The sequence below is a fragment of the Diospyros lotus genome, chromosome 13 (assembly GCF_014633365.1).
Source record: "Diospyros lotus cultivar Yz01 chromosome 13, ASM1463336v1, whole genome shotgun sequence".
NCBI lineage: Eukaryota > Viridiplantae > Streptophyta > Magnoliopsida > Ericales > Ebenaceae > Diospyros > Diospyros lotus.
In genome coordinates, this window is record NC_068350.1 from 8,839,721 (window position 1) to 8,864,731 (window position 25,011).

General features: G+C 37.6%; 1 protein-coding gene across 6 annotated transcripts; it reads right to left on the reverse strand.

The window, feature by feature from the left end:
* Positions 1-514: 514 nt before the first annotated feature.
* LOC127788413 (kinetochore-associated protein KNL-2 homolog) lies at positions 515-21,109 on the reverse strand. Of its 6 annotated transcripts, none has more exons than XM_052316638.1 (13): positions 20,779-21,109; positions 20,528-20,669; positions 20,341-20,426; positions 11,033-11,177; positions 6,693-6,804; positions 6,324-6,551; positions 5,908-6,248; positions 5,640-5,831; positions 4,367-4,448; positions 3,985-4,043; positions 2,615-2,669; positions 1,539-1,627; positions 515-780 (listed from the first exon to the last, which is right to left on the reverse strand). In XM_052316638.1, exons 1-12 carry the CDS (start codon positions 21,081-21,083, stop codon positions 1,590-1,592), a joined length of 1,785 nt encoding a protein of 594 aa, XP_052172598.1. In that variant the 5' UTR covers positions 21,084-21,109; the 3' UTR covers positions 515-780; positions 1,539-1,589. The 6 variants fall into 6 exon arrangements, with proteins under 6 accessions (XP_052172598.1, XP_052172599.1, XP_052172600.1 ...); XM_052316639.1 differs by having other exon boundaries at positions 515-797; XM_052316640.1 differs by adding an exon at positions 2,763-2,863 and having other exon boundaries at positions 1,539-2,669.
* Positions 21,110-25,011: the final 3,902 nt, after the last annotated feature.

The window sequence follows — 25,011 nt, forward strand, 5'->3', positions numbered from 1 at the left end:
TGTCTACATGATTGCATCTTTTTGCGCGCCAGTCTAGCATAAAAAGCGTCTGCCATGGCATACAACGTTTATTAGTGATTATCCAACGAATAGCGTCATCCGTCGTTGGCTGCGGGGGTTGATACAGCTACTCATGTTGTAGAGAGGGCTGCAATAAGACAATTCTGCCACCAAAAAGGGGGGCACAAGGGCTGCGCATGAATTAAAACATTGTAAAAAGGAATAGCATACTACATTCATCCAATTGGAATGGGTCGGCAAAGTGGGCCTGTATTGGCCCAAAACGAGGTCTGCTCCATGCTGCGACCAGTTGGACCAACATAGGCCCAAACCAGACGTACTTAACGAATTTGCCCACTAGACTAATTTGTAACTTTCTTAACCCAACTCCAATTATAATGTCAAAATTTTATTTTATTAAAATATTTCCTATTTAATAATTACTTCAGTGACTTCAAACGCTGACTAAATAGTATCAAATAACATCAAATGGTAAACATAATATACAAATAGATTTACATAATACATTTAATATAAGAAATTACTGACGGGGCAAATTTTATACAAGTCTGGCCCGGGAGCTTTAACATATTTTGTGGGGCTCCTTAATAATAGGGCAAAGGTGTCAACTAAAACAAGAGAAAATGCTGAAATAACAACAGTACCAGGCCGCAAAGCTAAATTGCGGCACAAAACTATATGGTAGTCGTGATCTCCAACGACAAGCCCATCTCCGTTCACACAGCAGTATCTACTGTCTTCATTTTCTTTTTGTCAGGCCTGCCAACCAAAGGAAACTGTTTCATGACTGAAACCGTCATACAGAGAGAAAAACGAAAATACGAGCTGTGTTTGCTCATTTCCATATTCTTAATTTAGTTAACTATTTTATCCTGATTAAAACTGTAATACTTGTATACTACCCAATGTTAACAGCTCCCGTAGTGATATCCCTTGCACTGAGACTTAAAATCTCATATTCAAATCTAGTTTTGTCCAGGAGTTGCTCGAGTCAGTGTAAGGACATGGGAGCTAATGACGCCACCTTACATGGTTCCTATGACAGATGGGTTTTCCCAAATAGTCAGTATGCTGACCTTTGCTGGATTAGTAAACACCACATTGTTTGCATTAATATGCGTCTGTGGGACAGCCGCTCAGGTCTACATTAACATCCGTAACATAATTTTATCAAAGACTTCTTCAAAGGAAGAAGTGATGTTACTAATGGACTCAGAACCCTTTACCCTTTTTAAATCGTGCATAGTAGTAGAATGTTGAGTTCCAGCTATAGAAAAACGACAGGGTTGCAGAAAGTTCTATGGCCATCATATCAAAGGTAACAGTTCCAACATAGCAAGGGCGACAACTATGAGTTCCTGGCTTATGGGGGCCAGCAACGATATCTCCGATTGTGTCCCCTAGTTCAGGCTGCCCACCGCTAACCTTACCATTTGAAAAAAGATAAACCTGGATTTGTATGTCTGTGAGGCTCTCTCTCACTTGGCCATTAAATCAAACCAAATTTGGTTACTAACCTTTTATGGGCAGAGTTTTCGACTGATCGGCTCCCTTCGCATTCATGGGAACTACCTTCGCTTTCTGTCTTGAGGTTCAGATCTACTCCCTGTCAAGAAGGCTCATGCTGACAATGCTGGTTACAAGTTATCCTTTGAGGACTTACGTTGACAATGTTGAAAATAGGTATGCCATAAAATCTCGTGGAGTGGTCAATTTCCAAAATTAAGCAGTTGGCAAACATATGGTAAAGCATAGCACAATCACAGACCCATCATGGGATGGACAAACATAGTTGAAAAAAGAAAGAATAATGCTATTCAGTCCAAGAAATCAGACCTAATAGCAGGGTCCAAAAAGAAATACACTCAGGGCAGGGAGTAAACCAGGGTTATATATTTGAGGGAGCCATGACCCCTGCGGCTTAGCACATGAGACAATATCCAGTATAACTCCAACTCCAATTACTAAATCGTTTGCAGGTACAGTGCGATTTTATCCTTAATATTTATAAATGAATAAATCTAACATAACACGTCTGGCAGTTGTAGTTACCACATGGCTAATTTCAACTGAATTACTATATCATTTTACCACCGTATATTTTAACTTGCACACACACACACACACACACACACACACACATATCAGATCCCTTTTTTGTGATGGATGATTACAATTATAACCTTCGCTGTGGTGGACTTGGGTGAAAAAATCCAGATTCATTCTACCATTTCATTTTGAACCAAGTTTGTTTAAATTTGTAAATGTTTACCGAATAAACATGGCACAAGATTATAGATCCTATATCCCTGAATTACAGGTTCATCTGCTTTTAAAAATGTTAATCACTCTTTCAATAACTAGGCCTTTTAGAGGTGATATAGTTGGTTGGGCTTGGAAATTTGGTCCTCATTTTTCCATTTGGCATTAAGAATTTATTTATATTACTTTGTATATGTCAGATAAGAGGTAAAACTTAACTGTGAAGCATGCAATACCACAATGCTTTCTTGAGATTCAGCGATTGGAGAAAGATTATATTTTAATTCACAAAGAAACATCCCGGGTCAGCAATAATTTTTAGGAGACAAACCTCTAGATGGTTCTACACCATGAAGGCCGCCTTGAATTCCAGTAATTCTACGATCCTGAAATAACAAGATATATGTAGTGTTACAAGAAAGAACCAAATCACTTAATCTTGAAGAGTCGTGCTAGTATCAAGCATGATAGGTGGCCACCTGAATTGACTGACATAGATGTGTCAGCAAATATGACACTAGTTGATCATATATCAGCCTAGAGTGACCTCAATCCTGGCTGATGTTAATTTCTCTTGGTTCTGGAATATGCATTCGTAGTATTTGGCGAGGGAAAAAAGTAAAACTTGAAGCAAATTGATCAAATAATTGAAATAAATGCAAATATAAGCAAAATCAAAGGCATTATACAGTTTTACAATTTGAAGGTACAAAAAGGTCAGAGAAACAGAAATGGTTTCAGTTAGGAAATGAGAAAATAACTGATTTCCAACTTAATTGAGGCGGCATCAAATTAAGGGTACAAACCCACATTTGCTGGGAAAAGTAGTACATGCTATTTAGCAAAGTCATGGCCACAATGGTCAAGACTTGTAAGAACTATAGGTTTCATGCAATGGACGTAAATATAAATTTCTCTAGCCAATTCTTGGGGAAATGCTCTATTTGCTAGGAAAAATGGAAAGGTTTTCTTGAGTGGAGACTAAGAATTAGATTAAAAAGGCACCACACAGAAAAAATGCAGCAGACCAAAAGCAGATAGCATAAATGTCCCACAGTACAAACAGGACATGGTAAGCCACGAGAAAAGAAAGGAAAATAGAAGACCTTAGTTCATGTCAATAGTTGAAATTTACAGGCTTTAAAATTAAACCAGCCAATAAATTTTCACTGGAAAATGCAAATTGAGTCATGATTATGATTCGTTGTTCAGGACATAGACAAGTTAGACATTGGAAAGTTCAAGGGTGGGCAACTGATGTATGGGTTCAAAAAGACACTTTGCAGAAGCATGCAATCATGAATTCAGGGAACGGTAACCAAACAAATAATGGATTATACTTTCCAGGTCTCAACTTCCTCAATCCATCTGACTTAATGATGATCGTAACTGAAGATGCTAGCTTCAGTTCTTCTGACTGCCAAGAAAATACCATCATCTTTGTCGCTGACAACTATGTTACATGCATATATTATCATTTTAGATTGCTACAAAAAGAAACTCTCAACTCAACAAAAACTTCTAATCAAGTCAAGTAAAAACCTTAACTTCAGACTTCATAGATGAATAGTTGAAAGTGCACAAGGGCAGAATGGGTCGCATGTGTGGGTGTTGGAAAATATATGTACATAACAGTAAAGTTACATTCACAAAGTGCAAGTATAGAGTTATTGGCACAACGTTCCAAAAATCATCACAAACCATATCATAAATTGGCATCTGATTGCGCCAGAATTCTAGGGTAGGTAGCAGCAGTCTTCCTGCAAAAATACCAAAAACATTGAATACCTGGCAAGAACCAAACTGAGGATTAAAGATTTAGTACATTTAGGGTTTTAAAGAATTCTTTTTTATAATACACTGCCATGGCAAGGATTTATTGGTAATGTGCATAAAAAGCAGAAAAGCTGACTGGAAGAAAATAAACACACCAAAATAATACTGTATGTTTGTGTGTGTGAGAAAGAGGGGGGGAGTTGCACCAGAACTTTTGAGGACAATGCAACAGGATGTACCATGTATTACTAGATATTGGCATCATGGGAACAGGAAATTTGACATAGTTTTATAATAAAAAATTTACCTGATCGAGATCGTTTAAGATTCAAAGATTCTGGAGAAATTAAAGATGCTTTTTTGGCTCCTCCCCTGCTTATTGGACTTTCCTGAAAGAAGAAAACCGGGGGTGGGTGGATTTAATAATAATAATTGAGAAAAGAAAAAATAGAAAAGGTAGCAGATTGTCAAACTGGAAAATTCAATAAATTGCCAATTAAACTACATCTAAACTATCACCATCAGCAGCCATAAACTGATTATTAATAACTCTAGTTAGAGGTACTGCAGCAACTACAGCAGAATGAACAAAACTGCTCCACCTATGTTTAAACATCAAGCACTATCTACATTTATAATACATCAATGCCTCAATCAAAATTTGCAGCCAAAGGTGAAGTTAATGGGCTAGTATAACAAATGCAAGCACCTAACTTGCAAAAATGGCTGGTTAGATCTCACTTGTAATCTTGGAAATAATACTGGAAGCTTATATGCTAATACGATGAGCAACTAGCTTCATGCTTTCTTCACAACAATAGTGCAATTATATCAAAATGCATAGAACTGCTCAATATCAGACCACAAAGAACTTTGTCTGCACTTAGATTATTAAATAGCTCAATCTAAATGTACATAAATAGTACTAGAAATGTAGGTTCATGCTCTTTCACACAATGAGGTAAAGGAACACAGCCATGATACTTTCACAAGAGATTGATTACCATGGAAGGCATCAATTTGACTTCGATGCTGTTAATAAGTGGACAATCATAATAGCATTATGACTCAAGTGGGTGATATTAATTTGTCTTGTTAAAATTAGGAAGCCATGTCTAATGCTGACACTTCTAATAGATTTTGACCAAAAACTATATAAAAACACACTGAAAATCGTACAGCAATGATCACAATGCATAAAAGAGTAAGAAAAGAAAGAAAGTAACAGCTAATGTTCCTAAGGAATATGATGAGTCAGTCCTCCTCTACAGTTGATATTCAATCATAATGGTTGCAAAATTCATAGCAATTTTATGATGGAGAATGCCCCTTAAAATGACAGAAGGCTTTCATTCTAGTAAACCACCAGATTATGTGAATACAAATCATTTTCATTAATTATTTAATTCAATTGTCATCTAACCTGGCTTATTCTTAGGCCGGGGTAATTGCTATAATATTGAACCAGCCATGGAAAGTATTTTAAATGCAATAATATTTACCTACAGTAAGATTAATATCCCTATATAAAAAAGGAAGAAATCAATTTAGGTTCAAAGTTCAGGAAACAGCTTACTGACATATATCAGTCTTCTCCTGGTTTCACTCCTGGGTTTGCTTGCTTTCTTAGCATTAGTTTGCTTCTTGCTGACAACAGCATGCAATTCATCATCTTGGATTTCATTACCAAGCCCAACAGAAGACTTCAATGCCCCCCTGGTGCTTTTGATTTCCTTACCACTGTGACTTCTAATGTTTCCACACTTTCGTTCCTGTTGTTCATCAAGTATTAATGAAAGGAAATGTATACTTTGGACAAAATCCATTTTTAGCACGTATATTTCTTACAATTTCATGACTGGTAGGCTGTTGATATCCAATTTCACATGGAATGCAGACCCCAGGTTCGACCTCACCATTTACTGCAGCATTTTCCAATTGATCAGGATTGCCAGTTGAGACACGATTCAGCTCATTATTTTCATTTCCCAACAGATTGACAGCTGTTTGGTCATCCTTCAGGTTATTCTTCTTGTTACGTAAGTTATATCTATTAATACTTCTCTCAGATGGATTAATCTTATCCAAAGTATTGCCATGCTGCACAGATCTACCATCTAGATGACCATCGGTTTTTGATGATGAAGGATATCTTTGTAATGCATCTTTGCTGTTAATGTTACTGACACCTGAACCAAAACCAACATCAAATTCATCCTCAAAATCATAAAGCAAGTCACTTGAATAGTTTTACAAGTCAAAACCTGGTGACACATGGCCAATGAATATCTCAGACAAAACCTGAGAAGAATTTATATTTGGATCTTCAACTGAAGAGGCACTACCAGTACCATTCTGGTCAGAATGCTGCACCTTCATTGAGAAACCATCTCCACCATCTTTTGAAAAATCCATTTTGTCATTATCATCATGCCTTTCTTCACTAATGGATTTTTTGTCGTTTGAAGTTCCTTTATTAGAATCATTAATACCTGCTCCAAGGTAAAACTTTCAGCAATAATATTAGTTTAAAAAAAGATGCCAGAATAATTGTAAGAAAACAGACAAAACTGACTGTATCTCACATCATCCTAGTAACCGGACAGTTTTAACTTGATCTGTAAAGAACTTACCATGATCTGAGGGAGTTCTTGAAACATCCTTGTGGGTAACACCTAACCCCAAACACTTTCCAGCATATTCCTCCCAATAAGGAGGGAAGCCAAAAACAAAATGTTTGAAAACCTGTCCAGAGCAGGAACTAATATTTATGCTTTGATTTGGTATGTCACTAATTGCAGATTGGGTTCAACTCTTGGGTTGTGCCAAATAGACTTGCAACCCAAGCTCATGCGAGTTGAAAAGGAAAAATAAATCTAGACACAGATCAATCCTGTAGCATGCTGGATAAAGCTTTTTGATTTCCTCAAATTAGAAAGTTTTTCCCTTAATGTGACCATCTGACAGAAAGAGAAACAGTCATACATTTAGTCATCTGGTAGGAATCAATGTAATTGAGCATAAGAAAAGCAAACCCAAAATATCCAATAAGAGATATCTTACTGGCCAAATACATATTTTTGCCCTTGTACTTGCACGTTCTTTTTTTTTTTTTTTCCATTTACACACTTGAACTTTTCATTGTTTTAATAACACTCTTGAACTATGCAATTTTGAGTCAATTTAACCCCTGTACTTCGACTTTTTTTCATGTAGACATTCAAACTTTTCATTGTTCCGATTACACCCCTGAACTACGCATTTTCGAGTCAATTTAACCCCTTCTCAAGAGTAATATTTTGTGTGATTAGTGTATCTAACACTTGTGTTGATTAGACAGGCAACAAAATACACAAATACAAGTGTGTTATATTAAATATCACTTTAAAGTGTTCAAATAACATTTTTTTAAATTTTCTCTAATTTTCTGTTGGTATTTTAATGCTTTATTCTTTAATTATATCTGAAAAAAGTTAGTATTATATAATTATTTATTTAATTTATAAGTTTGCAAAACGTATTTAAAACAATGATTTATAAAAAAAAATGATATTTGGACACTTTAAAGTGACATTTAATGTAACACTTTTGTATTTGTGTATTTTGTTGCATGTTTAATCAGTACAAGTGTTAGATACACCAATCAGATAGAATATTACTCTTAAGAAGGGTTAAATTGACTCGAAAATGTATAATTCAGGGATATAATTAAAACAATGAAAAGTTCGAGTGTCTATAGGAAAAGAGGTCAAAGAACAAGAGTTAAATTGATTCAAAATTGGATAGTTCAAAGATGTAATTGAAACAACGAAAATTTCGAGTATCTAAATGAAAAAAAAGTGCAAATACAGGGGCAAAAATATATATTTGGCCTATTATGTTATTTGCAAATGAGATTGTCATGATAGATGGAACAAAAGAAAGCATGAATACTAAGCTTGAATTATAGAAGGACACCTCTTCAAGTTGAGTAGGTCAAAAACTAAATATATGGAATGCAAGTACTATAAAATTAAAAATGTGAATGATGTCATGGTGAGACTTGGAAATCAAGTTCCTAAAAAAGACCAATTTAGATATTTCGATTAAAGTGCTTAAAAATAAGGCAAACTTATTGAAGATGTTGATAACAGAATCAAGGTTGAAAGATTAAAGTGGAGAACTACATCCAACATTTATGCAATTCTAAAATCCTTTTAGAGCTAAAAGACAAGTTTTATCAGACAAGCTATAAGACCATCTTTCTTGTATGACAAGGAATTTTAAGCAATTAAAATACCAATAGGTTCAAAATATGGCCATAAATTGGGTGAGAATATTACAATGGATGCACAATTGTACAAGAGAAAATATAAGTAGAAACAAGATTATCTGTAGTAAGGTCAAAGTAACACCCTAGGCTGCATGGAAACTGAAATGTTTCCGCTAAGAAACAAAAATAGGGAAACGACATTTTTCCAAAAAAGTAGAAAACAGAAACACGAGGTAAAAGCGTAAATGAAAAAAATATAGACTTTTTTATAAATATAATTTTTAATATAAAAAATTATAAAAAATAGTTATTAAACATAAACTTATAGAACCCAATCGACAGAACAATTGTTAGTTTGTCTAGAATATTGATGGCAATGATAGTAGTGTTTTTTGAACATGTTATTATGCGATTTTAGAGGGTAGAGATAGGTGGTGGCCTCACTTGCAATTAGAAATCAAGTTGGAAGGTAAACCGATAATATCCATACCGGTTTTGTAATAGCCTAGGAATTATCACCCTACTATTCTATAAATAGGGAAGAAGGGCTAGACATCATTAACACATGATGCTATTGTTTCTTGAGAAAGATTTAAGAGAGGAAAAGCTGTGATTTTAGAATAGCTTTTGTAATCTTGAGAGAAGGTTTGTAATCGAGGTGTAACTGGCTATACTGATCATTCTTTCTTTAAATCAAAGAAGGCTGCTCTTGGAGGGTTCTTAGGCTGGATGTAGGGTTGTCCTAAGGGGCAATTTGAACCAGGATAATTCTTGCGCCTCTTGTCTCATGTGGTTTGCTTTACTTTTTGTTCTGTTTCTTATTTCAGTTTGATTCTTTAACTTGTTATGTTAATTTTGTCCGTGAGTGTGTGCGGTTGAGAGTGGCATAATTCTTGTCTAAGAAATCTGATCCAGTGACCATAGGTATAACAACAATCGAGCACGGAAATGGAGCATCGAGATGGTAGCGCGAGCACCAAGCAATTGATGAAGAAAGGGAACGACGATAAAAGGCGTGAGAACGGAATCAATGGTGGCACGAGCACCAAGCACCGAGCAATCGGCGGTGAAAAGGAACAACAACAAAAGGCATGAGAACGGCGAGAGGACTGAGCAACTAAATCGATAACAGCATAAGCACTGAGCAATCGACACAGGGCGTGAGAACGGTGACGAGAGAATTAAGTTGAATTTCGAACTTCAAACAAGAAATTAAGGCTACGGTGTGAGTGAAGAGAAGAACCGGAGAAGAAAGAAAAGACTCAATAGAAAAGTATATATTTGCTGCTTAGAGACAAAATTGCTTCCCTCTCTAACCAGCTTCGGTAGCTGGAAATGCATTCCTGATAGTTTATGTTAATTGCAAAAAGCCCCCCGAAACATTTATGAAATTACAAAAACAACTCGAAAAACGTTTTTAGCTGTTTTCAATGTTTTCGAAATGAGAAACATCTCAGAAATGCCAAAATGGCGTCTCCGAGTTATTCTCGTGCATCACTGGTAACACCTATTATATGCACAAGATGCAATTAATATGTGGTTTGGACACGTGACAAGAAGACCAAACAAGGAAAATGAAAGATGAAGAAGAAAAACCATAGAAAACTTCGTGGAAATTGGACATGAATATACAACCATGTACATATATAATTAGAGAACTAGAATTCATGTAGCTAACCATAGTGGGATAAAGGCTTATGATGGTGGTGGTGGTGGTGGTAATGACGATGATTAGAAACCCAACTCCTAGAATGGCAAATCCAATTTTGACTCACCTTTTATCACAAAAAAATTGCCACTATAGCAGGACTCTTACAGCATTAGAAGTTTGCATTCAGAAATGACTCAATATCAACTCATACATTGTATTTGTCAACCATTTTCATATCAAGCAACACCCACACACTAAACTACCCACACAATAAACTAGTTTTCTTGTTTGATTAGTCACAACATATCAAATTTGCATGAGTCTTGTGCATTACACCCACCTAATTGCTTCATTAGGTATCACTGGGTATCACTACTCTGCTTGCAGCACACTTGTGCCACCTTCAAGGGCTACCAGGCAACCTAAGGATGTAAATGGGGCCCATTAACCCCATTTAGAAAAAAGCACAAAAATGAGGTATAGGTACAAGACTAATTTGAAAATTAACAAAACAGGCATGTAAATGGAGTTATTTGGGGCCCCATTTACATCCCTAAGCCTACCATACAATTATCTGAATTTCCAAAGGCAAAAGTACAAGTTAGTGTTTACTAGCCAAGGAATGGTTTTTCATTTATCCCTCCCCCTATCTCTACAAAAGGTGCAGTTAAATGCGCCGTGCTCCTGCCATTGAGCTTACATATACAGAATTTTACTGCAGAAAAGAAGAGCTGTTTGTGTTTTAGAAGTGTGATGCCTAGGTAACATTGGCAACCTTCCCAATTTTCAATGCCCATATATCAAATATTTATTTATTTCTGGTATTTTCAGTTTTTGTCCATCATTGATCATTGTTCAAAAATGTTGTCGTGCCAATTCCAAATGTATGTTATTTTTCTTATAGTGCCTTTTCTGATCTAGACTTGACAGTTGATGCTTCAGCTGATCTGCCTTCTTTGACAGAGATTGTTGTGGATCATGACATAATATATGGATGGCCTTAGTCCAGGAAGAATCTACTTAAGTACCTGTTCAATTATAGACCTCACTAAACTAAAACATATATTTACCTCAGAGGGAAACCCATTTTCTTCTGTGCGAGCCTTGTTTATGAATCCTTTCATAAGAACACATATCCCATCAGCTGTTTCAAGAGTGAACACATCATATCTTTTAACAATTGGTGCAGATGAAAACACTCGAACGGCTTGCTTCCTGCAGAAGAAATGTTTCACATAAATTAGATGGTACAGAAGTGCAAGAAGCTGGAAAGGGATCTTGAAGGGGAAAAAAAAGAAAAAAATGCTACGAACTTCCAATTCAAATTATAGTGTACAGTCAAATAAAATTTCCATCATTATTTCGTTCCAAAAGGCCATAGCCTCCATGCACGTTGATGTCCTCGTTCACTTTTCAGCCCACGTGGTCATTTAAGCAACCTCCTATAATCATCTTTTTCCCTTTAGGTTGTTTTAGCAATGATCCATCTAAAATCTCTCAAAATTGTCTTTATCCTTCTCTTAACCCAATTTGTGATACATATGTACTAACAATATTCAAAGTCTCTTATCCTATAACAACTTTAATAACAATAATTGTTGGAAACAAAACAAAGATATCAGGATTATTACCTTTATTTTATTGTATATTAGACGTATATATTGCTGATATGATGTATATCTTGAAGATATGTTGTAGATATTTCATTCCTAGGATTAAGGGAGCTGATTTGTAATCTTTGATTTGATTTGGAATCTTTTCTATTATTTCCTTTTGTGGAGAGATTTGTTTCCTCTCCTTTAGTATAAATTAGTTGTAAACCTAGAGCATTTGATATAGGAGAAATGTCAGTTTCTTTATTTTTCTCTTCAATAATTTTATCCCCCAACCTCTTCAAGTCCACTACCCTACCCCATCTTTTAAAGTGAGGTAAAACACACTAACCACCCCCCAGGTTTGGCATAATTACAGGGACCTCCCCTCTAGTTTGAGAAATTACAAAGAGCCCCCCTACTGTTAAAAAAATAAAGTAAATTAACCATTTTACCCCTATAACGTTCTCTCTTCTCTTTCTTTCACTCCTGTTTTTCTCTCTCATCTCCTCCCGCTAATTACAAAAATTTAAAAAGAGAGAGAACCCCAAGCATAGTTTTGAGGTTTGTGATGAGGTCATTATAGAAAACCCCAATACGATTATGTGCGTGTTTCTTTCTTTTTTTTTTTTTTTTTTTTTTTGGGGGGGGGGGTTGTGGGGGCTTACCACACTGCTATCACCACCATTGCTAGGAAAGGAGAGAAGGGGAGTGACACGACCCCAAGGTTTGGCTAGGGTTTAGAAAGGAATTTGAGAAGAATACAGGGGAGAGAAAGAAGAAAGGAAGGGAGAGACAAAACAGAAACAGAGATAATTGAGGGAGAAGAGAGGAAATTGAGGGAGAGGAGTGCAGAGAGAAAAGACTAAAATCAAATTATCATTCAATCCTCTCTAATTCTTTGGGTTATAGCCTATTTATAGGCTTTTTAGATCAAGGTACAAATCAACAAAGCAACAAGTACACAAAGGAAAAAAATACATGTAATCTATTATTACTAATATGCCTTAAAATGCCATTGGGGTCATGACAAGGAGAAAGAAAGAAAATAGATGAGGGGCAGAGAGACATTTAAATATGTAAAAATTCTCGGAATTCTTGTATATTCACAACATAGATTTACAGTCATATTTAAGATAGTCTTGACACCTCCATAAGGAAACTATCAATCTATCTTCTAAGAAAACTAGCTATTAAGGAAACATATACAATAAGGAAACTAACTAATTAGGCAGCTAATTGATACAGAAAAACAACTAACTATACATTCTATATCTACATTAGGAAACATAATCCTCTACATTTAATGGTGAGCCAATTAGCTAAGTCTTCTACTTCCATTATTCCAACACTCCCCCCCTCAAGATGGGTGAGTGGATATCTTCCATTCCTAACTTGACAGCAATTTCTTGAAACCTAGAAATGGGTAACCCTTTGGTTAGAACATCTGTCAATTGATTTTTTGATTTCACGTGAGGGATAGTAATGAATCAACTATCAATTTTCTCTTTGATGAAATGTCTGTCTGCCCACTTTCACACACTTCATTCGATCATGTAGTACCAAATTATGCGCTACATTGATAGCTAATTTGTTATTACAGTATAGTTTCATCGATCCACTTTCAATCATCAAATCCTTTAGAATTATTTTAATCCACAAAAGTTCACAAACACCTAGAGCCATAGCACGAAATTCTACTTCTACACTTGATTTGGCTATCACATTTTGCTTTTTACTCCTCCAAGTAACCAAATTTCCTCCTATGAAAGTGCAGTAGCTTGTAGTTGACCTCCAATCTATAAGAGATCCTGCATGGTCAACATTGGTGTATGCCTCTACTGTTAGGTTACTACCCTTTTTGAACAAAATTCCTTTTTTTGGAGTAACTTTTAAGTACCTGAGAATTCTTTAAATTGCTTGTAGATGTTCCTTCTTAGGATCATGGATGAACTAACTAACTACTCCCACAATATAAGCAATGTTAAGTCTAATGTGTGAGAATAAATCAATCTTCCTACTAGCCTCTAGTAGCGCTCTTTATCAATGATTATTCCCTCCCTGCTCTCTTGTTTCATTCTATGGTTTGGATCAATAGGTGTACTCATTGGTTTGCATCAAAGGGGACCTATTTCCTTGAGCAAGTCAAGTATATACTTTTGTTGGCATATAAATATCCCTTGTTTAAAATATGACATTTCAATTCTGAGGAAGTATTTCAATTTCCCTAGCTCTTTCATTTCAAATTCTCGAGCCAATTTTGTTTTCGGCCTCAATTTTTCTTCCTCATCACTTCCAGTAACTATAAATCTATAATATCATGTACATATATCAATAGGATTGTATATTTTCCTTACCTGAGTGTTTCACAAATAAAGTATGGTCACCATGACTTTGCTTATACCCAAACTACAACATAGCCTTAGTGAATCTCCCAAACCAAGCTTACAGAGATTGTTTTAGCCTATACAACGCTTTCTTCAGTCTGCAAACTTTGTCAGGACCATACTTGCCATTAAAGCCTGGTAGTGGCTCCATGCACACCTTTTCTTCTAAGCTTCCATGAAGGAATGCATTTTTTTACATCATATGGTTGAATTTCCCAATGAAAATGAACTGCTAGAGATAATAGGATTCTCATCGTTTTCATTTTTTGTCATCGGTGTTAAAAGTCTCTTAGTAATCCACCCCATAGGTTTGTGTGTAGCCTTTTTGCAACTAGCTGTGCCTTGTATTGTTCAATAGTTCCATCTGCCTTAAATTTAACAGTGTAGACCCATTTACAACCAACTGCTTTCTTTTCCTTGGGACACACCACAATCTCCCATGTTTCATTATCTCCAAATCTCTCATTTCCTCCTTCATGGCATATGACCAATTCCTATCCCTTAAAGCATCATATACTGTTTAGGGTATTTCGATTGAGTTCAAGGTGGAGAGAAAGCTTTTGTGCTGGGAAGATAGTCTATGTGAGGAGGTAAAATGGGCCATAGGATGTTGGGTACACTTTCGTGTTCCTTTTGTGCAAGCAATAGGAAGATAGAGATCACAATTTGAGTTAGCATCACAAACAATAGTGTTTTCAGTTTCAGAACTGGACAAGTTCAAAGTGTTTGCATTACCTATGCTTGGAGTTGATTCTTAGACTTACTTGAGAGGCTGTGAGGGTTGTATTGTTCTTGAATACTGCTTCAATGGCCTTAAAGGGTTACGGATTTGAACATGTTCATGGACATTGGCAGTGGCAGGTTCAATGTTGTCAGTGTCAATTACTGCAATTGTCTTTTATAGCAGTGATATCTGCCATATCTGCAACCTGTTCAATTGTTTCTGGGATGATAACATTGGGAAAGGGTTGAGATAATGATGGTGGTGGTGATGGTTTTATCAAGAAGATTTGCATGTAGTTCGAGAAAGGGGATGGAGCTTGAGCACACATCTTTGTTTCTGGACTACTCCACCTAAAGATGGGTGTGAGGAGATCTATAGAAAGGTTGAGACTCATGGAATGCGACATCAAGAGTAACATAGGTGTGTCAACTAGAAGGATCATAGTATTTGTAACCCTTTTGGGTAAAAGAATAACCAACAAAGATGCACTTTTGTGCCTGGGGTCCAATTTAGATCTATGCGTTTTGTGAATATGCACGAAAGCTGATTTCTAGTAGACACAATATTTGGAAAATTGTTGGATAGAATATGTATAGGACTATGATTGGCTAAGACTTTAGAAGGAAGACGATTTATGAGATAAGGAAATGTTAGACCTACTTTCCCCCATAGGAATTTTGGAGCATTGGACTAAAAAAGAAGTGCACGAGTGACTTCTAGGATATGATGGTTTTTCCGTTCCATCACTCCATTCTGCTATGGGTTTTCAACATAAGAAGATTCGTGAATAATACCTTCCTTGATAAAAAAAGAAGAGAGATTCTGATTGAAATAATATCTGACATTATTTGAGCGAAATTGTTTTATTTTTACTCCAAATTGAGTAAAAATCATTTTTTGAAATTGAGGAAGCAGTGAACTAACTTTATATTTGTCTTTTATTAAGAGCAACCAAGTAGTCCTAGTGCAGTCATTAATAAAATTGACAAACCACCTAGCCATGAATATCAAGAATTTTTGCTAGCTCCCATATATTAGAATTTATCAAAGTAAAAGGCTGACTGCATTTCATTGAATTAATAGGGAATGAAGTACAACAATGTTTAGCAAATTGACACACTTCACATTGAAAATCTGACACAACCAGATCTTTAAACAACAATGGAAACATATATTTTAAGAGAGGAAAAGGTGGATGACCAAGACAAAGATGATGTGCCCAGATCATTTGTTTATTAGACGTGGTTAAAAAAACTTGAGAGAAAGGAGACTGGTTTCCCTTTATTCGACCACTATTAAGATCCTCATAGTACATCCCATCACTCTCGAGCAAATCCAATCATCTTCCTCGAGACTTGATCCCGAAGCACACAATGAAAGTCAAAGAATGTTAGTTTGCAATGGAGTTCTTTAGTAATTTTTTTGGACAGAGATAAGATTAGTTAAAAGGTTGGGCATATGAAGGACATTTGTAAGAGATATGGAAGGGGTAAGATGAAGACTTCCTTATCTAGCAATGTCAGTGGGAGAGCCATCAACTATAGTAATTTTTTGGTTTCCTAGGGTTGGTTTGTATGAATCAACGAAAGAGATATCGTGAGTCATATAATAAGTTGACCCAGAATCTACAACCCATCTACTCGTTTTGGTATGTGATGCTTTCAGTCCTCTAACTTTTGATTTTAATAAACTGAAAGTTACAGTTAACGTTGCAGGGAGAAAATTAACATTGATGGGAAGCCTAGAGACAGGGGAATGCAAATTGATCTCCAAAAGGAAGTTACAAAAGATGCTGGAGAGAGGGAAGGTTCAAGCCTCCTAATTGTTCTCCATTCAGGTAGTGGAGGTGGAAGAGGAAGGATGCATAGGAGGAGGGAATGCAAGAAAGGAAGATACAAAATCAAAGTTGCCACGCGAAGAGGTAACCAATTTGGACACCCTCAATTCACTCTTGATTGAATTTAAGGATTTATTTGCTGAACCTAACTCATTACCCCCTACTCGAGCCTTAGAACACATCATTCCTCTCAAACCCAACTTTGAACCAGCAAATATTCGGCCCTACCGATACCCTCCCACGCAAAAGACTGAAATTGAAAAACAAGTCAAACAAATACTAGCCTCTTCCCTTATACAGCCCAGCCAAAGCCCATTCGCCTCACCAGTCCTTTTGGTTAAGAAAAAAGATGATACCTGGAGGTTTTGCATAGACTATCGCCAATTAAACACCCTCACCATCAAAAAAAAATTTCCAATTCCTATCATAGAGGATCTGATGGATGAGCTACATGGGGCAACCATCTTCTCTAAGCTAGATTTAAGGTTAGGGTACCATCATATCAGAATGCACCCTATTGACATCCTCAAAACCGCCTTCCGTACCCACCAAGGCCTATATGACTTCCTTGTCATGCCCTTTGGGCTTACTAATGCCCCTACCTAAGGAAGTTCATCCTAGTCTTTTTTGACGACATACTTATCTATAGCCCGAACCTATCAGAACACCTATCTCACCTAAGGACAGCTTTTGAAATCCTTAAACTCAATCAATTGTACATCAAAATGTCCAAGTGTTTATTCGCTAAGAAGGAGGTAGAATATCTAGGGCACGTGATATCAGGGAAGGGGGTCAGCACAGATCCCAAAAAATTTCAACTATGGCTAAATGGCCAAGACTGAGGGAGTTAAGGGGTTTTTTGGAATTAACCGAGTATTACAGGAGGTTTGTTCCCAAATACGGCATTATTAGCAAGCCTTTAACCAGGCTGTTGAAGAAACACAGATTTCAATGGGATTCAGAAGCAGAGATTGCCTTTACTGCCCTCAAGGAAGCCATGACAAGAACTCCAGTCCTCGCCCTCCTAGATTTTTCAAAGGCTTTTGTAGTGGAAACAGATGCATGTGAAACGGGCATCGGTGTAGTGCTTGTGCAAGAAGGAAAACCCCTGGAATACCTTAGCCAGGCCTTAGCCCCTAGACACTTGGGACTAAGTATGTATGATAAAGAGCTTCTAGCAGTGTTGGTGGCGGTGGAAAAATGGAGGCACTATTTGGAGGGCAACCATTTCATTATCAACACCGATCATGATAGTTTAAGGCACTTGTTACAGCAAAGAGTGCACACCCAATTACAAAAAAAAAGGGTAACCAAACTACTGGGATTGGACTTTACAATCCATGCAAGGAAATGAGAACAAGGTGGTGGATGCACTCTCTAGAAGAGAAGGAGAGGTCAAATGCAATGCCATCACAGCTGTAGTGCCGGACTGGGTGAAAGAGATAACAGAAAGTTATGGGCAAGTGGATTAAGGAATTGCAGGGGTAACTGGCCATCGAGCCAAAAGGAAACCGGGAGTACTCATTCTCCAATGGTTTGATACACTACAAAGGAAGAATAGTGGTGGGCAATGACTCCAGGTTGAAAGAAAGGATCTTACAATCCCTCCATGATTCCCCTCTGGGGGGACATTCTGAAATCAAGGCTACCAACTACAAGGTGACCCAACTTTTCTTTTGGCCGGGACTTAAGAAAGAGGTGATGTCTTTTGTGCTGGCTTGCCCTATTTGGTACAGATGCAAACATAAGCATGTAGCTCTTTCAGGGTTACTCCAGCCCTTTTCCATTCCAAAGCAAGCTTGGGAAGGAGTATCGATGGAGTTTATTGAAGGGCTACCAAAATTAGAAGGTAGGGATGTAATTTTGGTAATCGTGGATCACCTGACCAAGTTTGCCTATTTCATCAGCATGACCCATCCCTACACGGCCCAAGAGGTCGCCCGAAAGTTTATAGATTCAGTAATAAGGGTGCATGGGGTTCCAAAATCTATAGTGTCTAATCGGGACAAGATTTTTACTAGCAATTTCTGGCAAGAATTGTTTAAAAGTATGGGAGTAGATTTACACATGTCTACTGCTTACCACCCCCAAACAGATGGGCAAACGGAGAGAGTAAACCAATGCTTAAAGGCCTACTTACGGTACATGTGTTTTGCCAAACCAAAAAGTTGGAATCGGTGGTTGTCTATGGCATAGTGGTGGTACAACACCAGCTATCACAGTGCTCTGAAAAAGCCCCCTTTTGAAGCACTGTTTGGGTACAAGGCCCCTATCCTACCAGCCCTACTGAATGCACCCACAAGTGTGTCCGCAGTCGAAGACTATCTGCAGCAACGTCAAAATACGGTGCAATTGTTGAGGAAGGAGCTTACCACGGCCCAAAACCGAATGATGTAGGTAGCTGACAAAAGGAGGAGTGACTGAGAGTTTAATGTGGGGGACAAGGTGTACCTTAAGGTCAAAAGGTTCCTCCAGCATTCGTTTTCAACCTCCCCAGTTTCCAAATTGAGCCCCAAGTACTTTGGGCCATATGATGTGTTGGCTAAAGTAGGCAAGGTTGCCTATAGGCTACAACTACTAGAAGGAACTCCTACTCACCCAATGTCCCATGTATCCTTGCTTAAGAAGGAAATAGAACCCACGGACAATACCAGCCCCAACCTACCTATAGCCGATGAAGACAGGGAGGTGATCAAAGAGCCCCAGGCTGTTGTGGACCGGAGGATAACATACAAGGAAGCACTGCCACTAATGGAGGTGTTGGTCCAATGGAGCCGCCTGCATCCGGACAATGCCACCTGGGAGTATCTACCAGAATTGCTGAAACAATACCCCCAAGCAGCTCACCTCTTGTCCTTTCTTGGGGACAAGAAAGATCTTAAGGGGTGGGGGAAATGTCACGACCCAAAGAGGAACAGGGACCTAATTGTAATTAACTAAGGGGGCAAGGCTGTAATTAGCCTAACACATGTAATAAGTAGCAGTTGTAGCTATAGTCGCTTGTACCCATTTGGTTACAGTTCAAGGCAACCTATAAAAGGAATCCAAACGCCTAAGGACGGGAATTATGAATTGAATGAGAACATAATTATTTCCCTCCTATTCTCTCAATTCTCTCTTAATACTCCTTCCTCCTTTCAAATTCTCTCTCTTTTCTACCTAAATTCCCTACAGCTACCAGATCATATAAGTCTCAGATCAAAGACTTATCAACAGGCTCCAAAAAAGAAAAGAGTAATATATCTCAAAGCCACAAGTCACTGAGCAATGTAAAAGGAGGTGGTCCATCAACTCTCCATTCTCTTTACAAAGGACCACAAATCCACCATTGAATGCCCTCTGTTTCCCTAGTTGTCTCTTTCTCAAGTTGTCAATAATAAAGGATGGAATCAAGTGAAGCCGCCCAAGTAAGAAGGAAAAGCCACTCAAGGTGGACTTCTCACTTTTTAGATAGCGTCCCAAAAAAAGTTGCTCTCAATTCCAAGTCTATGTGGTTCATTTGTGCCTGGGGGGGTGGGGGGCGTTTGTTAGATTGTGTTAAAGACTGTGCTCACCAATTTCTCTTAAATCTATGTTGTAAATTGCTCTTACATGTAAATCATAAACTTAGAGCAATCTACAGTAATTGAGAAACAAGAAACTTAACCTTACAAAAACGGTTATCAAAATCACCGCTCATTGATCATAAATGACACAGCAACAGGAGAGAAGGCCACCTGCTCTAAACCCAACGAGTAGGACACCTTGATATAGTTCATTTCTTTGCATAATAACGGAATTGACAACGCGAAACAATGTTTATTTTGAAGCGAAAACCCTAAAAGTTAAAAATTCTTACTCTCGAGATGTCAATCCTGCAACGGCAAGCCTCTTCCCTTGGGAGTCTTTTTCAGCCTTAATCAACCACCAATCTTGCAAACAAACCTTTCCAATTGCAACAAAAAAACAAACAAACAAAGAAAGAAAATGAGAAATTAAAAACCAAGTGTTTAAAGTTCGAGAGGGAGCTCCGGGAAATGACTTACGGTTTTTTGGAAATACGATAATGACGCGCTACTATTAGTGTCCGAGATGGCGGTGTTGTTGTCTGAGTGCTTCGACACAGGAACAGTAGCCATTTCTGGATGGCGGCCGCCGACCAGCGGGTCCAATAATCTGACGCCACCACTAAACTCCCCGCATCGCAGTGAACAATATGTTAAGGTGAACACGCATACTCGTGAATATACATATATGTAAATATATACCGGCGGGAATGAACAGAGAGAGAGCATACCTGGAAGGAAAGGGCAGATAAGATGAAGAGGCAGTGGTAGGAAATTGCAGAGGAAGTGAAGATGCGGTGCTTGTGGCGCTTCTTGGTGGCGGTGCCCGGTGGCGACGGAGGCGGTGGTCGGGCCTCAGCTGTGGTTGCCGGACGGTGATGGCCGAAGAGGCCTTGGTCGTCGACGGCGGTGGCGGTGGCTGGCCGCCGAAGAACGGAGAGGAATAGGAGATGGTGGCTGCTGGTGGAGGCGGCGGTGATGGTGGTCGCTGGGAGAGGGGGGCTACAGTTTGGGGAGAGTGAAGTCTCTCCAGCATTATATTCCGACCCGGTTAGGTCGGTTCGGGCGTTCGGTCTGGATCACCCAGATCCGGCTGATTCCCTTTCTCCTTTTAAAACTACAGTAAGAAATAAGAATATACAAAAATAAGAAAATAATATTCTTTTAAAAAATAGTAAATGAATACTAGAACAAATATGTAAATAAAAAGAATATAAAGGTATTTTTATAAATATAATTTTTAATATAAAAGATTATAATAATATTTATTTAATCCTACATAAATATAAATTTCATAATCAAACATAAACACAAATTTTATTATCCATAAATTATAATTTAATAATTAAAAAATAAGAAATTAAAAAAAAAAAGTCTTTGAACCAACTCTTTATTTTTTTGAGTTGGTTGGTTATTTATCTGGAGCGGAGATAAAGAGTTAATTGTATAAAACACGTTTTCAAGTTTTTGAGAATTTTTGAAATGGTCCTAAAACATTTACAAAATTATTGAAACAATTTCAAAGTGCATTTTTTGAGTATCTCAAGATGTTGGGATACATAATATTTCAAAAATATTGAAATGACACTATTTCGACATTTTCTTTTGTCAAAGCTGGTGAGGATTAAGATCGTCACAAAATTTTTAAAGAGTCGTAGCAATGTTACCAATAATTATAAATTATCATTAAAACATAAATAAATCGTTACAAAATAGCTTTTCTTTTTGTGGTAGTGCCAAGTTCTTGTGTAATTATGAGAGTAAAGTAGTTTCGCTCAAAGCATAGATCGACTGATCGGACAAGTGATATGTCGGTGCTAGTCCAATGAGTCGTGAGTTTAATTTTTGCCCTGCGCTATAAGGTGAAGCCTCACACCTATAATTTATCTCTCTTAACGTAATCAATGACACAAGCACTGATGATCATGCAATGATGATTATCTCAAGAGAGTAAAGTAGTTTGGATTCATTTTCAGCTTGTTCGGAATGCTTATTTAGTTGTATAAAATGATTTTAAATTTTTTACTTTTACTTCTTAATTGTTATTTTTATAAAATTTTGAAGGATCGTTCATATTTAAAAATTCATAAACTAGTTTCTAATTAAAAAAATTAGAACATATGTTGAAAAAAATAAGAGATATTTTAATTTTTTTTTATCTAACTTTTGTAAGAGAATTGGACGAAGATTTCTGATTTTTTTTTTTCAAAAATTGCGTTTTACAAAGCTCTAAATTAACAAGAAAAATTTAGAAAACTCATTTGAGTAGTTTTCCATATTTAATTCAATTTTAAGCTCTACATTAAAACACGCCAAACAAACCCTTAATTTTAGAAAATATTTTAATTCCAATTTTATAATTCAACATATCTAATGTTTTAAAAATTAATAGCATTCGTTTTTGAAATTTTTTGAAAAAATATATTTTTTTATATTTTTCAATTATAGTATAAGTTAAAAAATTAAAAAATTGAGGGCCTATTTAGTTGTAGTAAACATTTTTAACTTTATAATTCTAATTTTATATTGAATGATTAAATACTTAATTATAGAACAAAAACTCAATTTTTTAATTTTTAACATCATATTATGAATTGAAAAATATTAAAAATATGTTTTTTTAAAATAAATGTTATTATTTTAATTCAAATTTAGTTATACTTTTATTGTTTATTCTAAACAAAATAATTAAGATTATAATTTTGATAAAATCATTAAATCAAATTAAAATTCATCCCAAACAATCTTTTAAGGTAATGATCCAATCGAAAGTGAGAGAATCTCATGGATTTAAATCCATGGTTGTCAAAATCTCGTCTCAACTCTTATGAATTTACGATTTTATGTATTAGAAACTTTTAAATAATTCAACGCCTATATAAAATCTAAATTATAATTGTTTCTTCCTGGCTAAAGGGGGCGATCGGAGGCAGGCCTGTAATGGTGGGCGACGAGCTCTAGCGTTTGGTCCGTCGGTGGGGTTGGCACCTACAAACACTTTGATACTCAAGTGAGTAGATGAACGAAATGACATTGTATAAGTAGGCTAAAAAGATAACATACCTTGGCTATATAGAAAGCTTGTTCATATAGAAGGATGAGAGGTCATATTGCATGCATGCGTTGTGTGTTTGCAGGGTGATGAGACTGAGTATACGGCGCCCATAGAGGCTTCTAGGTGATATCATGGCATTGACAGGACCCCCATTAATGCATATGGGATCCGCCATTAATGAAAATATGATCTTCCATAAAAGATGGTGAATCTTGAGCGGGCGCACGAACACCCAGCCTACGATCGCAATGATGTTGTTGCAGGCTAGCGTAAGGTCAGGATCAATCCAGGGGCCAAGATCAAAGGCAGGCTTGCAACAGTGGGGTGACAAGCTCCGATGTTTAGTTCGTCGAGGGGCGGCTGGCATCTGCAAACACTCTGATGCTCAAGTTAGTAAATGAACAAAATGACATTGTGTGAGTAGGCTAAAAAAAGAACATACATTGGTTTTGAAGAGAGCTTGTTCATATGGAATGATGAGAGGTCTTCCTACATGCATGCGTTGTGTGTTTACAGGGTGATATGATAGAGTATCTGGCGCTAGTGGAGGCTCTCATGTGATAGCATGGCGTTGATGAGACTCTCATTAATGTGGATAGAATTCGTCATTAATGAATATGGGATCTGTCATGATGAGGGTGAATCTCAAGCGGGCACGCGAACATCCAACCTACGACCGCAATGATGCTGTTGCAGACTGGCCCTACCAGGATCAAGCCAGGGGATAAGATCAGGTCAAGATTGGGCCGAATATCATGGCCAAGACTAGGCTGAAGACCATGGGCTAAGATTGGGCAGAATACCATGGGCCAAGATTGGGCCGGGACAATCCAATAGTAGAATTAGAATGAATCTCGACTTAACTCAATAAATCGATAGAATCCCGAGTTGGATAACGATTTTACTAATTTTAGTTTTCATGCACAGAAAGGTTAAAAATGAAAAAAATTACGATTTAAGGGATGCCATTTGCCTGTACAAACTTTTATCTCTCTTAAACACTCTCGTCACTATAATATCCTCAATTAATTAAATGAAATTAAATTAATTAATTTGTGTTAAAATTTGAGGCGATGCGCGTGTGTTGGTGTGCTAAGCATCAAAAAAATTTGTTATTTTTTTTGTCTCTCATTGAAGCTTCTTAAAGCTTCTGGCCGAGAGGGAGAGGGAGAGATTGAAAGAGGGAGAGAGGCGTGCGCAGTGGCAGCCATGGAAGCCTCAAGTTCGAGCTTCCAACAGGCTTGTACGGCCATGGCCGCGAGCTTGGGTGAAGAAGGAACAACCAGAGAGGGCAGAGAGCGAGAGCCGAGTGAGGGAGATGAGATCGAGAGAGAGGATGAGGTGGCGACAGTGTGCTGGTGCAGCCGTGGGCGGCCATGGAAGCTCAGCCATGGCAGCAGCTCGCGTCGGAGGCAGCCATCGATGGCGACCTTGCAGCGACGTGGAGCGGCGGTTCGTGGTGGCACGAGGAAGCGGCCAGGAGCTTCGCCAGCTGCCATGGCGGACGGCCGTGCTGTGCGTGTGTGCTGACAGGGCTGAGGTGCAGTGGTGGCTCGCGGGGGTTGCTGGGCTGGCAGTGTGGACCGGCTATGGTGGTGGCGGCCCAAGGCGCTAGTGGTGTGGTGATCGGCGACGGCGGTGGCTGGGCAGCAGCGAGAGGCTGCTGGTTCGCGCAAGGAAGAAGGCGTAGGGGAGAAGCCGCGGTGATGAAGAAGAAGAAGAAAACAGGAAAGAAGAAGAGAAGAATAAGGCGCGCATGAGCAGTGCGGGGGAGAAGAAATGAAGAAGAAGAAAGAAAAGAAAAGAAAAGAAAAGAAAAGAGAAGAGATGAAAGAAAAGAAAATAAGGAAAAAAAAAAAGAATTTTAGGATTTTTCGACAAAGAAAGTGATCAGGTACGTGGGTAAAAA

Bases quoted from the DNA above. Each gene is read 5' to 3' on its own strand.
- LOC127788413 (XM_052316637.1), bottom strand. From the start codon at position 21,083: ATGCTGGAGAGACTTCACTCTCCCCAAACTGTAGCCCCCCTCTCCCAG. The intron at 6,805-11,032 runs GTAAATATATGT...TGCTCTGGACAG, and splicing joins AAAATGGGTTTCCCTCTGAG to GTTTTCAAACATTTTGTTTT. The intron at 5,832-5,907 runs GTAAGAAATATA...GATGAACAACAG, and splicing joins AGCCTACCAGTCATGAAATT to GAACGAAAGTGTGGAAACAT.